General features: G+C 38.4%; 1 protein-coding gene across 2 annotated transcripts in view; it reads left to right on the top strand.

Moving 5' to 3' along the window:
- Positions 1-13,599, top strand: part of LOC134206078 (short-chain dehydrogenase/reductase family 16C member 6) — a 132,179-nt gene extending 118,580 nt beyond the window's left edge. For both annotated transcript variants that reach the window (XM_062681761.1, XM_062681774.1), the window contains 3 exons: positions 12,271-12,573; positions 12,638-12,815; positions 12,874-13,599. In XM_062681761.1, coding sequence (XP_062537745.1) covers positions 12,271-12,573; positions 12,638-12,815; positions 12,874-13,317 — 925 coding nt within the window. In that variant the 3' untranslated portion in view covers positions 13,318-13,599. The remainder of the gene's footprint in view (positions 1-12,270; positions 12,574-12,637; positions 12,816-12,873) is intronic.
- The last annotated feature ends 291 nt before the right edge of the window (positions 13,600-13,890 follow it).

The following is a 13,890-nucleotide window of genomic DNA, read 5'->3' as shown; positions in this document are numbered from 1 at the left end:
TGCACCTTCTTATATGCCACATTGGCCAGAATTCTCGGAGCGGGGAGTGCAGTTGACCTCCAGTTGACAGCCATTACCGCTCGCGGAAAACTGGATATCCAAACGCTTGTCAAAACGTTGCATTGAAATTGCACTTCTTGCTGTTGTTGTCCAACGGCCACTCGATTACTTTTCGCAAAGACGCCACCCTTTGGTAGCGCGGGATCGCAATAAACTCCATTTTTGTAATCAACTCTTTCTTCACAGAAAATGGTGGTTCGATGAGGTTGAATGATCTGCAGCAACCACGCCGACGACCACCACCAATGCGATGCTTTTCCGTTGAAAATGCTACCAGCGCCTTCGTGGTGCTATGTCTGCTCTGCGTGAAATCTTGTTCGGACTGAGAATTAGATCAAAACATGCATGTTTCTTGATTTTGATGTCTGTGCTTGCAACCCAGTTTTCCGCGAGCGGTAATGGCCACCAGCTTGGCTTGGGTGATTTGACGTTTGCGTTTGTGGAGGTCAACAGCACCTACCGCATTGAGCATTCTGACCCGATGTGTTTTACTACAGGTGTGGCCCAAACCCTCAAGTAGTATTTGTTCAACAAAAATTCGATCTTTTGAGAGAGAGAAACTCTCCTAGCTGTATTGCCGATGGCCGAAGGCGACCGAATATGACGTCACGTCTGACATATTCAGTACAATTTTTATAACACACGTGACGTTTCACTCCGCCCGCCCACTGTGGGTGGCATTGTATACATTATTTATCCGACTACTACAGACTTAGAGGACTTTAGCCCACACCTTTACTGAAGAACTTCGATCACTTCGAGCACTGATCAATGTGGCATATAAAAAGGTTGCGTTGCGTTGTAACGGAGTATTTCGTAGATTGCAAACTGATCGCTGTGATGTATATTATTTATCTTTCTTACCCCAACGGCTCATGGATTAATATTTGGGATTTAATAGCAACCCAATTGGAGGTCCAAAATGATGAAAACATGAAGCATGAAAACTACCATTGCCGGCCACGCCCATCTTCTCCGTTACTAGGGAAGGGAAGGAAATGATGACATGACATCTATTTAACGAGAGGCCACCGACTCACCGACGCCCTCAAAGATGTCAAGGAGTTGGATGGTTGGTAGGGCAATTGTTTTAGGAGTATCATCATAAGCAAATGATAGGGTAAAATGCCCAATAGTGGACCCCCTAGTAACGGAATTTAGCTCTTCCTATCAAAAGGCTTAGAAATTTTCAACATATTAACTCTGCTTGATATCTAACACCAAGCTCTGCATCCCCTCTTCACGATACATACATAAAACACCCAAATACACGACGTTATTCGTTGAAATTAACATTTTAAAGTCTAACTGAATTTGCCCTATAGTAGACCCCCTGGGGGTCCATAATAGGAAATTGCGTCCCTATAGTCGACACTTCATTTGATTTTCATGTCCTGTTTCGGGACGTTCTTCTTCCTATTATGGACCCCCAAAATATTCCTGTAATGGACCCTCCCGTGTTTATTTTTTATATACTTGTAAAATCATCTAATTTGACTTTCCATAGCATTTCCAACGCATGTAATCAAATCATAGGACTGTAAGGTAGGTTCTCCCGATAGAATTTCATAGCAAAATGTTGACATTGTGCAGTAATAATGCAAAAATGGCTGGAGGGTCCACTATTGGTTGGGGGTCCACTATTGGTCACTTTACCCTATCATGAGTTTGAACGAACGTTGGGAATGGCCATGCTAAGAAAATTAATGTCACTCCATTGATGATTGTCCTGGGATGGGACGAAGCTATTAAACTTGTCCTGGCTAATACGCCTAGGTTTAAGCGCCATTGTTCGCTCTCTGAAACGAGAAAGAAAGTAAAATATATCAAATGACCCTACCCACCATTTGTTTCCAATCGGAATTAAAAGTCATATAAAGGCAGAGCTTTGGCTAATTAACCAATCACTCATTACAGAAGCTGATTTTGCAATAAGGTTCTGTTAATTTTGCTTCACTGTATTTTTCCTATAGACTCACTAAAAATGATTATTTGAATTCCTCTAGATACTGAGTTAGAGCCCTTTAGTTAAGCCACGTGTACCAATTTATTGAACAAATTTTTTTTTACTGTATTCAGTTAGCAGCGTTCTCACGCATTGAATATTAGATTTCTTACAACACTCTGTCAAATATAGTTTTAGAAAAAAACTGCTCTAAACGCCCAGTAAAATCTGTTAATCTCTGACCAAATGATCGGATTCAATTTTGATAATGGAAATAAAAATTTTCAAAATATCAGGAAAACTCAATTATCAGGAAGCATGCGATTTTCAAATTTACAGGAATTGAGCCTAATCTGTATAATGAAGGAGTCAGAAATATGTTTCGACAGCTGGGCAAGCAAGGTAAAGGATTTTGAAAACCGTAAACTTTCAAAAAAATCATAAAACCCAATTTAATATTTAAAATGGTAATATTTTGAATACTTTTAAATAACCACCCTAACTAAAAAGATTTATTCCATCAAACCATATTGCAGCTCCCGCAATCTTTTTAGTTCTTCCGCTGCATCGTCACCAATTCGTCATTTCACACAGCGCGACGGAGACCAGCTAAAACTGCAAAACACATTTTCCTCGCACTAAATCCACATTTATCGCATGCTGAACATTAATTTTCGAATAGGAACCGGTGCCATAAACATACATACAAAACTCGATCGGATCAAAAATCACACAAAATGTCACATTCGAAGATTATACTCCCGACAAAAAGCTATGCTTGTGGGTGTTCTCCAGCCAAAACTATGCAAAACCGCCGATTGGTCCGAACAGCGGAAAAAATCACGGAAGCAAAATATTTAGACGTCATTTCTCGCGCACGGCACACTACGATCGATCAATGTGGCATATAAAAAGGTGCCGATGAAGTGAATTCAAGCCTTCTTTATGTACAACATTGATCAAATTGCTCGGAACGGTGGGTGCAGTTGACCTCCACAAACGTCAAATCAGAGACTAATCCGCAGGCAAGCTGGCGGCCATTACCGCTCGCGGGAAACTTGTAACACAGACAAACAGATTGGATTCCCTGGGTAACACAAATCGTCATAGCCGAACGTAGAAAGCTGGTTTATATTTATTTGTTGTATTTAATAATTTCAAGTTATCACGTAATACAGCTAGATGAATCCATGTTACAATAATTTGAACAATGATAAATACTCTTGATGTAAATCTGTAAACATTTCGCTACTTCACTGTTATCACAATCGTTTCATTTGTTTACATTCATTTTACAGCCGCCGTTTCGATAAACGTCGCAGTACACTTGCTCCCTGTTACATGGCTTCTATAGACACTATAGGTTCCATAGACGAGCGCAGGCACGGTTGGGTTATTTCGATTATGTGTGTTTCTCCACTTTTTCACAGTGTTCCACGCGAATTTGACGTCACACGCTGCGTTGCTTGGGTTGCAATAGTGACGTCATGCTCGTTTGGCTACACTAACTGACAGTTCGTTTGGCTACACTCGCCTTCGCCTCAGCTCGTCTATGGAACCTATAGTGTCTATAATGGCTTCTATAGCTTCACCCAAAGAGAAATTTAGTGTTTGTGACTCACTATGCCCGTCAGTTGCAACACTCCATAATCAAGCTGGGATCAGATTTCAGTTCTAGAAAATCATCTTACTATTGATTAATGCATTCGTTAGTAAGTGATGAACTTCTAACACTGAAAAAATCACTCTAATAATTAAAAAAAACCATTCATTAGTGGAGCGTACTTAGTAGAAAGGGTTCAGCAATGTGATAGCGTGGTAGTTGCTACAATCCAGATTATCGCCCTTCTTGTACATAGACTGGAAACACGAAAACTTGTACCGTGGGGGACCGAAATCCGTACAGCACCGAAATCCGTCCACTTCGTGAGATATCAATAAAATAAATGGGGTTTGAGGGAATTAATGTATGAATCATTTATCTTATCTTGATCTTATGCTTGACAGAGAGCTTTCTGGCCATTGAAATGGAAAGTAGGCTTTGAAATTAAAATAACATAATTAAAAAACAAATCGGCACCTGCAAACGCGAAGTTGCGGGTGCCATTTTGTTCGCGTGTTGGACACAATTGTATCGAAAGTGAGTGTGTTTGAATTGCAAATTGCAATTAATAGAGCAAGATCAGCAGCATAAATAACAAAGGGATCGATTCTCAAGGTGCGTATTGCGCTATTCACAGTGTACGTTTGATCAATTGGTCTGCTTTAATTTAAATATTTTGTTAGAAAATAGCTGTACGGATTATGATCCTATGATTCGAAGTCAGTCCACGCGAAGACCACATTATCAAGAAGACTGGCAACACAGTCTGAAATCGGGCGACACTGTTAGCAGCGCTGTCGGTGAGCCGAGGTGGTACTATGTTTGTTTGTGTGAGTGAGTTGACAATGTATAGTCAGTTACACGTTCATTAAAAGTATATGAAAACCACATTTAAATTATGCTTCGAAAAAACTCCACTGAGATTAAACGTATTTCAATTTTATGAGATCAGCATAACTTTAAGCCGAATAATATTCGGAATTTGGTCTTGAATTGATGAAAGTGCCACACTCTACGTTAATTTCTGTACGGACCTGTTGATTTCCTTCCCATCTCAACTGCAGACTATGTTCATGATATGATTTGAAACAATTTACTCTTTAGATTTTTCTTATCTTTATTATTACTTTATTATATTAAAAGGTTATGCTATCCTAGACATAGTAGAAAATGAATCACCCACCTTGTGCGTGCTTCCAGCGGCACACTAGGAGTTAACTTAAAATATGTGGTAGGCTTAGGCTGTGAACCATTCTACCTATTTGTTTAACTTTTAGTTAAAATTTGACAAGTGACAACTTTTTTTTTTACGAAAAATGAGTAAGATTTCCGTAAAAAAAAGAGATGTCAATACTATTTCACTCTGTCTCTAAGTGATTTGAAACGGGCGTGCACATAACTAGTACCAAATAGTTTTACTTGAAAAGTTCCTAACTTTTAGATAACCCGCGTTAGATGTTTTTCCCCATACAAATATCCGGTGGTTAACTCATGCTGGCTGTTTGCACATATACGTTAGCGCCTGGATGCTGGCAGCGCCAACGGCGAGTAGGAAACCAGCCATTACCAACCAACCAATAATTTATTGAGAAAATTCAGATAATAGATAACAAAAATAGATGTTAATATATAGAAAGAACGGAAAGTATTCAGAATGTTGGTTCACTATCCGTGATTATGTTACCTCGGAGCAAGCCAGAATTTAGACAGATTAATAATTTTCCTAGGCAATAAAATCATTTTATCGCTTTTCAGTTTTTGATGTTTCAAAGGTTCCAATAGGTTCAAATTAGTTTTTTAGTAACAATACTTTATTTTGTAGACAAACAGATAAGAACGCAAATAAGACCCCAAAGAAATATGTTTAAAGCATATAAAACTAAGTAAACAACCTCAATTTTTAACTTACACCCAGATAGTTTTCTGACTCTCTTTCTCTCTTGATTGGTGTTAAGTACTAAGCAACTGCCCATGCGAGATGTTCATACAAATAATAATTCCGAATTTGTTCCTTGTGTTTTTTTCTGAATTGCCACGAAAAACTCTTTTTGTTTCAAACTCAGTTTTACGAGAAATCTCGCTTAACTTTTCAAAAGGACCTAAGTAACATTTTTTTCATGAATTAATTTGAATAGCGCAATCAACAGAACAATATGAAAGCTTTTGATTGCAGTACTCAAATTAATTCATGAAAAAATGTTACTTAGGTCCTTTTGAAAAGTTAAGCGAGAAATTGTTCTGCCTGAAAAACTGAACTGATTTGTGATTCCGTGTGGTTTGTTTTGTGGGTTGACAGCTATATTCCATTGCAAATAATAAAGGTGCGGGGTTTATCGACGTTTGCTTGTGTTGGTAGACCATCAGCAAAATAAACATTAAAGAGAAATTTTGTAACCCACTGAACCACGCGGCGAGAGTTCGTGGTGCTGGCTGACTAATAGCCAGAAGCTAGGCAATTATCTGAAGGGAATAATCGTGGATGGCCAATGTAAATTGATTGGCACTGGCGATTTGCGAAAATAGTTTGTATACACGGACAACCTCAGAAACTCATTAATGAGTAAAATTTCACTCTTTTTGAAGAATAAGTGGATCTACTCATAAAATGAGTAAAACACTGTTTACTCATTAATAAGTATACGCGATATGTGTCAAAAAATGGGGCTTTTTTCACCCATTTTGCGGAATGACTTAAAACATTAAAATGGGTAAGTTTTACTCGCTTTGGGAATATTTTTCTCCCGATAATTTGAATAATTTTTCTGTTTTCAAAACAAAATAGCAAAAGAAACCATATGAACAAAAATAATACATTTATTTATATGACGTATGTTTAAGGGTATTTACATTAAAATATATTTTCGTCAAAGGGAACTACACAAGTTTTTCCAAGTCGAAAAATCCAGAACAGAAACGCAGCATTCCTTATGCGGGATTTGTTGTTTTTTTTTTGTGGAATATGCCGCCAATTTCTGGATTTTTCGACTTGGAAAAACTTGTCATTCCCTTTGGATTTCGTAGAAAATGCAGTAGTAGGCTCCGTGTTGAACTATCATGTTGTTCCATGTTGCTATCATGTTGCTTGCTCCGAGGCTTCTGCATGCTGAAACAAATTTTATCGAACAGTAGGAATAAAAATCAAAATGAAAATAAAACAAGTTCATACTCACTTTTGCACGTACTAGCTCCTCCATGTCTTTACCGGCCGTTTTAGCAACTCAAATCGAATAAAATATAGATTATAACGAGGAATATAACCCAAAGACACTTTACTTTCTGATGGGCTCGGATTTACCTCCTAAGTATTTTTTCACCCATTTAGGAGTAAAAGATAATCAATTTGTAACTGAAACAACATTCTCAAAATGGGTGTTTTTTCACACATTTGAAGTTGTCAAATTTTCCCCATTTTCTGGCAGCTACATACATGAACTCAAAATGAGTACTTTTTTACTCATTAATGAGTTTCTGAGTTTATCCGTGTACACGCTTCATGACAAAATGTTTGACATATTGCGATAGAGATCGCAAGTATTGTATCTGTCAATGTCGAAGCAATTTAGAGTAGAACTCAAGACAAAGATTCAAACGACGATTTGACGAATCTGATGGCTCTCCCACGCAAACCAACACCAACAACAGGTAGCGAAATCCTTCATCTACCTATTGATGGTGTTGTTTTGCGTGGGAGAGCTATCAGATTCGTCAAATCGTCGTTTGAACCTTTGTTTACAAAAGCAGATAAGTCGTTTTGAAAATTTTGTCTTGAACTCTACTCGTCCTTACTGTGGAAAAAATTTACCCTAAAAGTTATTTGTTGACAGTTAACTAACACTAGCAGACAGCGACTTCCTCCGCACCTCTATTAGAACTCATTTTACTCAGCTAGCTAAGATCACTACCACACAGATAACAAGCTACCACTTCAACTCAGAAGAGGCTCTGCCGGCAATGAAGTTGGCTGCTTGTATGGAAAAATGCCAGAGCTGCCAGTCTTCTTGATAAAGTGGTCTTCGGTCCACGGTGGACGGATTTCGATTCAGGAGGTGTTGATTTTGTTCGTTACTTTATCATATTTTGCATTACTTTCAATGCAATACAGTGGAGCACACAAAAATAGAGGCCCTCGTGCAGTTAGATCAATGACGAACGTTCGATTTGCATTCGATTTGTATTTTCTAGAGACTTTTACATATACTGAAGTGCTTAAATGTACGGGTTTCGATGCACCACGGTATTCACTCCTGTGGCAGAACCTCCTCCTCCCAAATATTGGTAGGGGAAAGTGGGGCAAGATAGCCACCCTAAGCGGTAATCTTTGTATAGAATAGTGAAACTCCTTCGAATTCCGCTGATTTGTCCATGAGAAACCTTTATGATGACCTGCCTTTAACATCAGTATCAATAAACATTGATTAATGACGTTTCAGTGTCTTACGAACTGGTTTTAAAAAACCCAAATTAATCCACCTAGCGGTGACGATGCCTTTCTCGATTCAATCGCTTGGTTTCGCCTTAGTGTGATACATATCATATATGGGTCATTCCATACCAAGTGACCGAACCACTTGTAATCGACTTTCACCGATTTTAATCAAATTTCGTGGATTTGTTTATCTATCGATTATATGTAAAAATACAAATTTATTTGATGATCCGACAACCCTCGGCAAATGGGAGAACCCTCGTTTTGACGATTTGTAAAAACCATATTTTGAACAACTCATATCTCGGACAGTTTTTAAGCTACAAATAACTTCTTTTTATGCATTTTGAAGAGAATTTTCAAACTTTTGAGAAAAATATCGATTTTGAGTAAAAGTGTTGCCAACTCTATTGTTTTTGCGTTTTAAGTATAAAATCGTATTTTTCTGCCAATGAGTATATTTTTATTTAAAAATAACACCAACATCGTGTTCTCCAGAAAATTTTGTTTAAGAAACACTCGAAACCCCAAGGTACTATGAGCCGTTCTCGAGTTATGGAGTTCTGAATATTATATGATTCATATGGAACTTATCAATCACATAAGATTTTGTTATGCATACTGAACCTATACCTTTTATGAAATTGCCAAGAATTCGAAGATATTGTTTTCTTCAAATAAATTGTAAAACATGTAACTTGAGCCTTTGAATAGAAAAAAATGTACTTGGTAACGTAGTCACTTTGGAAGGAATGTATTGTTGTAGAGCGTACTATTAAACTATTACTCATATAGATACTATAGTATTTCACCTGCCATGGAAACCTTTTTTTTTTAATTTTATAAAACATTTATTAATTTCGAAAGCTCTCGGCTTATATGCCGTTGAGCATTACGGAGCCGAAATCACGTTAGATTAAGTGAACCGAAAGACTCGTGTTTCAATCTGGATTAAGGAATACAGTATCACTGTAGGGAAGGAGGAAACGAATAATACTAAATTTATGGCAATGATGAAAACATTGATGAAGTTCTTGTTTCATTACTGTTACGGGACAAAGAAATGAAACAAGAATTTCAACATATTCTTAAAAACAACAAAGGAAAAACAGACGAGAGGCAATTACGACAAAAGAAACGACATGGTTATTTAAAAAAACCCTGATTAATTTAATTGTTAATTAAAATTTGAAAATAGTATTTTGACCATAACTTTCGAGCCCATAATCCCAACCAGTAAAATTTTAATAGGAAACAATGGGCCAGATACGAACAAATCAGTTGAGGGCAAGCCCCTAAATAGTGGGTGAGACTTTTTACGCACACACACAAACGTACACATACACACACAGACATCACCTCAATTCGTTGAGCTGAGTCGATTGGTATACAACACTATGGGTCTCCGGGCCTTCTATAAAAAGATTGTTTTTGAAGCGAACATAAAACATTTCGGTACACTTAGTGTACGAGAAAGGTAAACATAAATTAGCTCATAAGGAAGTAGACTTTCACTATGTTATTGTGGAAAAATAATGTAAGAAAAGGCAAATCATTATGTAAATGGTATTTGTACGTACAGAAGGAGAGAGTTAGTGATTTGTGACAGGTGGAAGGTAAGAGGGTTGAAAATGGCGAAAAACGTTGGATGCAATTTTTAAACGTATTTTGTAGCTATATAAAAGGGAGAAGAAGACCTTAATTTCAATACTAGTCCACTTCTTCTTCTTATTGGTATTACATCCCCACACTGGGACAGAGCCGCCTCGCAGATTAGTGTTCATTGAGCATTTCCACAGTTATTAACTGCGAGGTTTCAAAGCCAGGTTACCATTTTTTTGCATTCGTATATCATGAGGCTAACACAATGATACTTTTATGCCCAGGGAAGTCGAGACAATTTCCAATCCGAAAATTGCCTAGACCGGCACCGGGAATCGAACCCAGCCACCCTCAGCATGGTCTTGCTTTGTAGCCGCGCGACTTACCACACGGCTAAGGAGGGCCCCCTAATACTAGTCCACTAGAGCAGAATTATCCACGAAAAGTTTTATCTTACTACTACTTTATCAAACCCACACTTCACAGCACGCAAATGTGATTTGACGATAGCCATGAGCTCTCTCTCACTCACCATGTAATCAAAAATTGTCAACTGTGTGTGTATATTATCAAAGTATGAAAATAGTAGACCAATAACAAACATCATAAAATGGTCTTCTTTGAGATAATGATTTTATTTGCTGTATTTTGAAAATAAATGGATAATATTTGCTGTTTAACGGCCAATATACTTTCGCTATATTTTTTGCATTTTTTACTCCTAGAGAATTCAGATTTTAGTAAACCATGTGACATATTGTTATAATTTTTAATAGTTGATCCTAAGGATGCCGAAAATCTTTGCAGAAGAAGAAGTCTTGCTGGAACGACGACTAGAAATGTTTATTCTATCAGAACTGCCAAACTACGTGTACCAATAATTCAACTGAGTGTTATTTCAAAAATTTTAATCTTTTAGTGCTGAGGAACAAATTGTAGTTATTCAGATTAATTTTCAATGGAAAATTCCGGAAAGAGAAATGGTTTTCCGTCTAACAAGGACAGTGGGATCAAAGCCCACCGAAGCGGCGGTTACCCTCCAATACCTTTTCCGAACTAAATCTATCACATGTTGTACATATGCATAATCGAGTTTCAGACATAGTAAGGACAGTTGACCAGATAGTGCTGGCAGAAACATTGATTTCTTGCATATGATTTCAACAATCAATCTTCAAAGCGTTGTAATATTTCCAGCAATGCTTATTCTTCAGCAAACTCTTTCAGCATCTCTCAGTATTGAGTCAGATGATTGAATTAACGATAAAATAAAGCCGCTAGGAGCAAAAATGCAAAAAATACATTTTTCCATACTAATCTCCATATAAATTTCAAACGCGATGCTGTAAGTGGAGAAGCAACCAATCGAGCTGTGTATGTGTGTATGTTCGGAAATCAATAAAAAAATCTACAATGTTCACAGTGAAAAAAGGACTTTTCATTTTGAAAATCCTGTATCTCAAAATCGGAACATAGTACCTCGGGGTTTTGAGCGTTTCCAATGTAAAAATGGTCAAAGAACACGTTGGTGAGGTTATTTCCTGAATATAAATATATTATCAATTTCCCACCTTATCGGCCGCGACGATTTTAAATCGTCGCAAAACAAATTGACGCCAAAATCGTCGCCAGCAGAAATGGCCATAAGATCTGTCAAATCAACTGTGAACAAAATTTTATACACTTAATAATCACATTATTTCCCAAAATTGAGCCCTGTTTTTAATGCAGATTGACATTATTTACCAATAAAACTAACATAATTTTAGAATAAAGATGTTGGCGACGATTTTGATAGTGCCTAAAAAATGGTCGGCGCGTTTTGTTACCAAGGAAACAGACAATACTCATAGGGTAAAAATGCATTTTAAAACAAAAACTTAAAAATTGTTCATTTGGCAACACTGCACATCAACAAATAATTTTTTAAAATTTCCTTGAAAAATCTTCTTTCGAATGGTTACCTTAGATTCATTATAGTCCTCACAGTTCCAGAGATATATACAAAACAATATGATGAGTTTCAAACATTTGTCCGAAAAGGGAATGGTCTAATTAATCGTGGGAGGTCCAATCACCACGAAATTTTGGTTTTGGGTATAACCCATACATAAACAATTGGTCAAAATTTCATTCAATTCTAAGAAAGTCGATTGCACGTTTGCATTTTTTCTCGGTCACTTCATATGGAATGACCCATATACATACATCATAGTCGAGTCGAGTCAAGACACTGAGGTCGACCTTACTGTTGAGGTCGAAATACGTATATGTCAAGGTACAATTAAAGGGTGGAATTAAATGGGATTGTACAAACTTGTCTTATGACAAGTGAAGACATTCCACTAAAAAGCTCAAAATATTTTTCTTAATGGGATAACTGTTGAAACGCGGCGATCCACCATTACAACTGAAGTTTTACGCGTAAATGTTCAAAAATACGAGTTGTGTGTCACAGTCAACTCTTTGAAAAACATAGATAGAGCATTTATTAAAATAATCGAATAATTTAATAGACAATAGGCAAGAAATACAGAGGTATTGCCCTATCAAGACCGAAAAACCTTCCGCATATTTTAAGTCGTCCGTCATCTAATCACCCAATTTTGTTCGTTCTCGTTTTCCGCTAAACAGACCAAATGCCGGAGTCAAAATCTACAACCTGATCATCCTGATCGTGGACATCGTGGTGATGTTGGTCCGATGGATCTACTTCACCCTGGAGGCCCTGTACATGGTGGCGGTGCCCCCGAAGCCGGAAAGTGTCGCCAAGGACATCGTACTGGTGACCGGTGCCGGTCACGGCATTGGACGCTCTCTGGCCCAGCAGTACTCCCAGCTGGGGGCGACGGTCGTCTGTTTGGACATCAACGACAAGATGAACCAGGAAACGATCAGCAGCATCAAGAAGGAACGCGGCAATGCGTTTGGATTTGTGTAAGTTATGGAATCTTTTCTTGGCTTTGGATAGAAATCACGACGATTTACTTATTTGAAACAGGTGTGACGTAACAAAGCGGGAAGAGATCATCGAAACGGCTAAGAAGGTCAAAGAGCAGGTCGGCGTCGTTACCATCCTGGTCAACAACGCCGGTATCATGCCGACCCATACCCTGCTGAAACAGACCGAGGGTGAGATCCGCAAGACGTTCGAAATCAACGTACTGGCTCACTTCTGGGTAAGCGATCTTCAACTTATTGTCCTTAAATCCAACTAACAATATTCTCTTTCACCAGATGCTTCAAACATATCTCCCGGATATGATTGAGAAGAACCGCGGTTTCATCGTGGCCCTCTCGTCGATCGCCGGTCTGGTTGGCCTGAACAATCTGGTCCCGTACTGCGGCAGCAAGCATGCCGTCCGGGGTATCATGGAGGCCTGCCACGAGGAAATCCGCCAGGATCCCCGCAAACCGAACATCAAGTTCACCAGCGTCTACCCGTACATGGTCGATACGGGACTGTGCAAGCGGCCGCACATGCGTTTCCCCAATCTGATGCGACTGGTCAAGCCGGATGAGGCCGCCGCCTCCATCATTGACGCCCAGCGGCGAGGACTGATCGACGTTTCCATTCCCAAGTACCTGCTCTATCTGAACACGTTCGTGCGGCTGTTCCCGCTGAAGGCGGCCAATCTGCTGCGTGACTTCCTGGACAGTGGAGTCGAGTCCGATCTGTGAGCGCTTGGAGGAGAAACTTGATGGAGAGTACCAGCACTGCACGCAGCTTTCGTTCCGTGTTAAATTGAATTCCCCCTTTTAACAATGATTGCAATAGTTGACCTTTTTTACAAAAGTTAATTCCAAGATTTTTTTTTCTATTGGTGGACAAACTTAAATTTTACCTTTAAGTCTTCAGGTATAGAGCACTCAGCACAAAGATATTATTGTAAGTGATTACCTATATAGTGAGAGGAAGTGTAAATGAGGATGTATGATGAAATACAGATCTGTTTTAATTAAGGAGAGTAATCTTTTCATTCTGTGGGAAACTCGGAGACGTCACTTGTGCAACATCTTGTTTCCTAATCAGTGAGGATATTTCTGTGTACTCAGGCTCTTGCATTGAACTTTCTACACATAATCTATAAGCCCAATCAGATTTTTTGTCTTTATTATCGAGACTTTCAGGCCGAGACTGGATCGTCTCGTATCGAAGAAGCGATAAACATTTTTGGTTTACATATCAATTAATAAGGTACAATTTGTTATTCTAGAATGTTTGCACTTCGGCCCGGAAGGGAGTTGACAAAA

Source organism: Armigeres subalbatus, chromosome 1 (genome assembly GCF_024139115.2).
Source record: "Armigeres subalbatus isolate Guangzhou_Male chromosome 1, GZ_Asu_2, whole genome shotgun sequence".
NCBI lineage: Eukaryota > Metazoa > Arthropoda > Insecta > Diptera > Culicidae > Armigeres > Armigeres subalbatus.
Note: the sequence above shows the minus strand (reverse complement) of the source record. Positions and strands in the feature narration are given on the sequence as shown.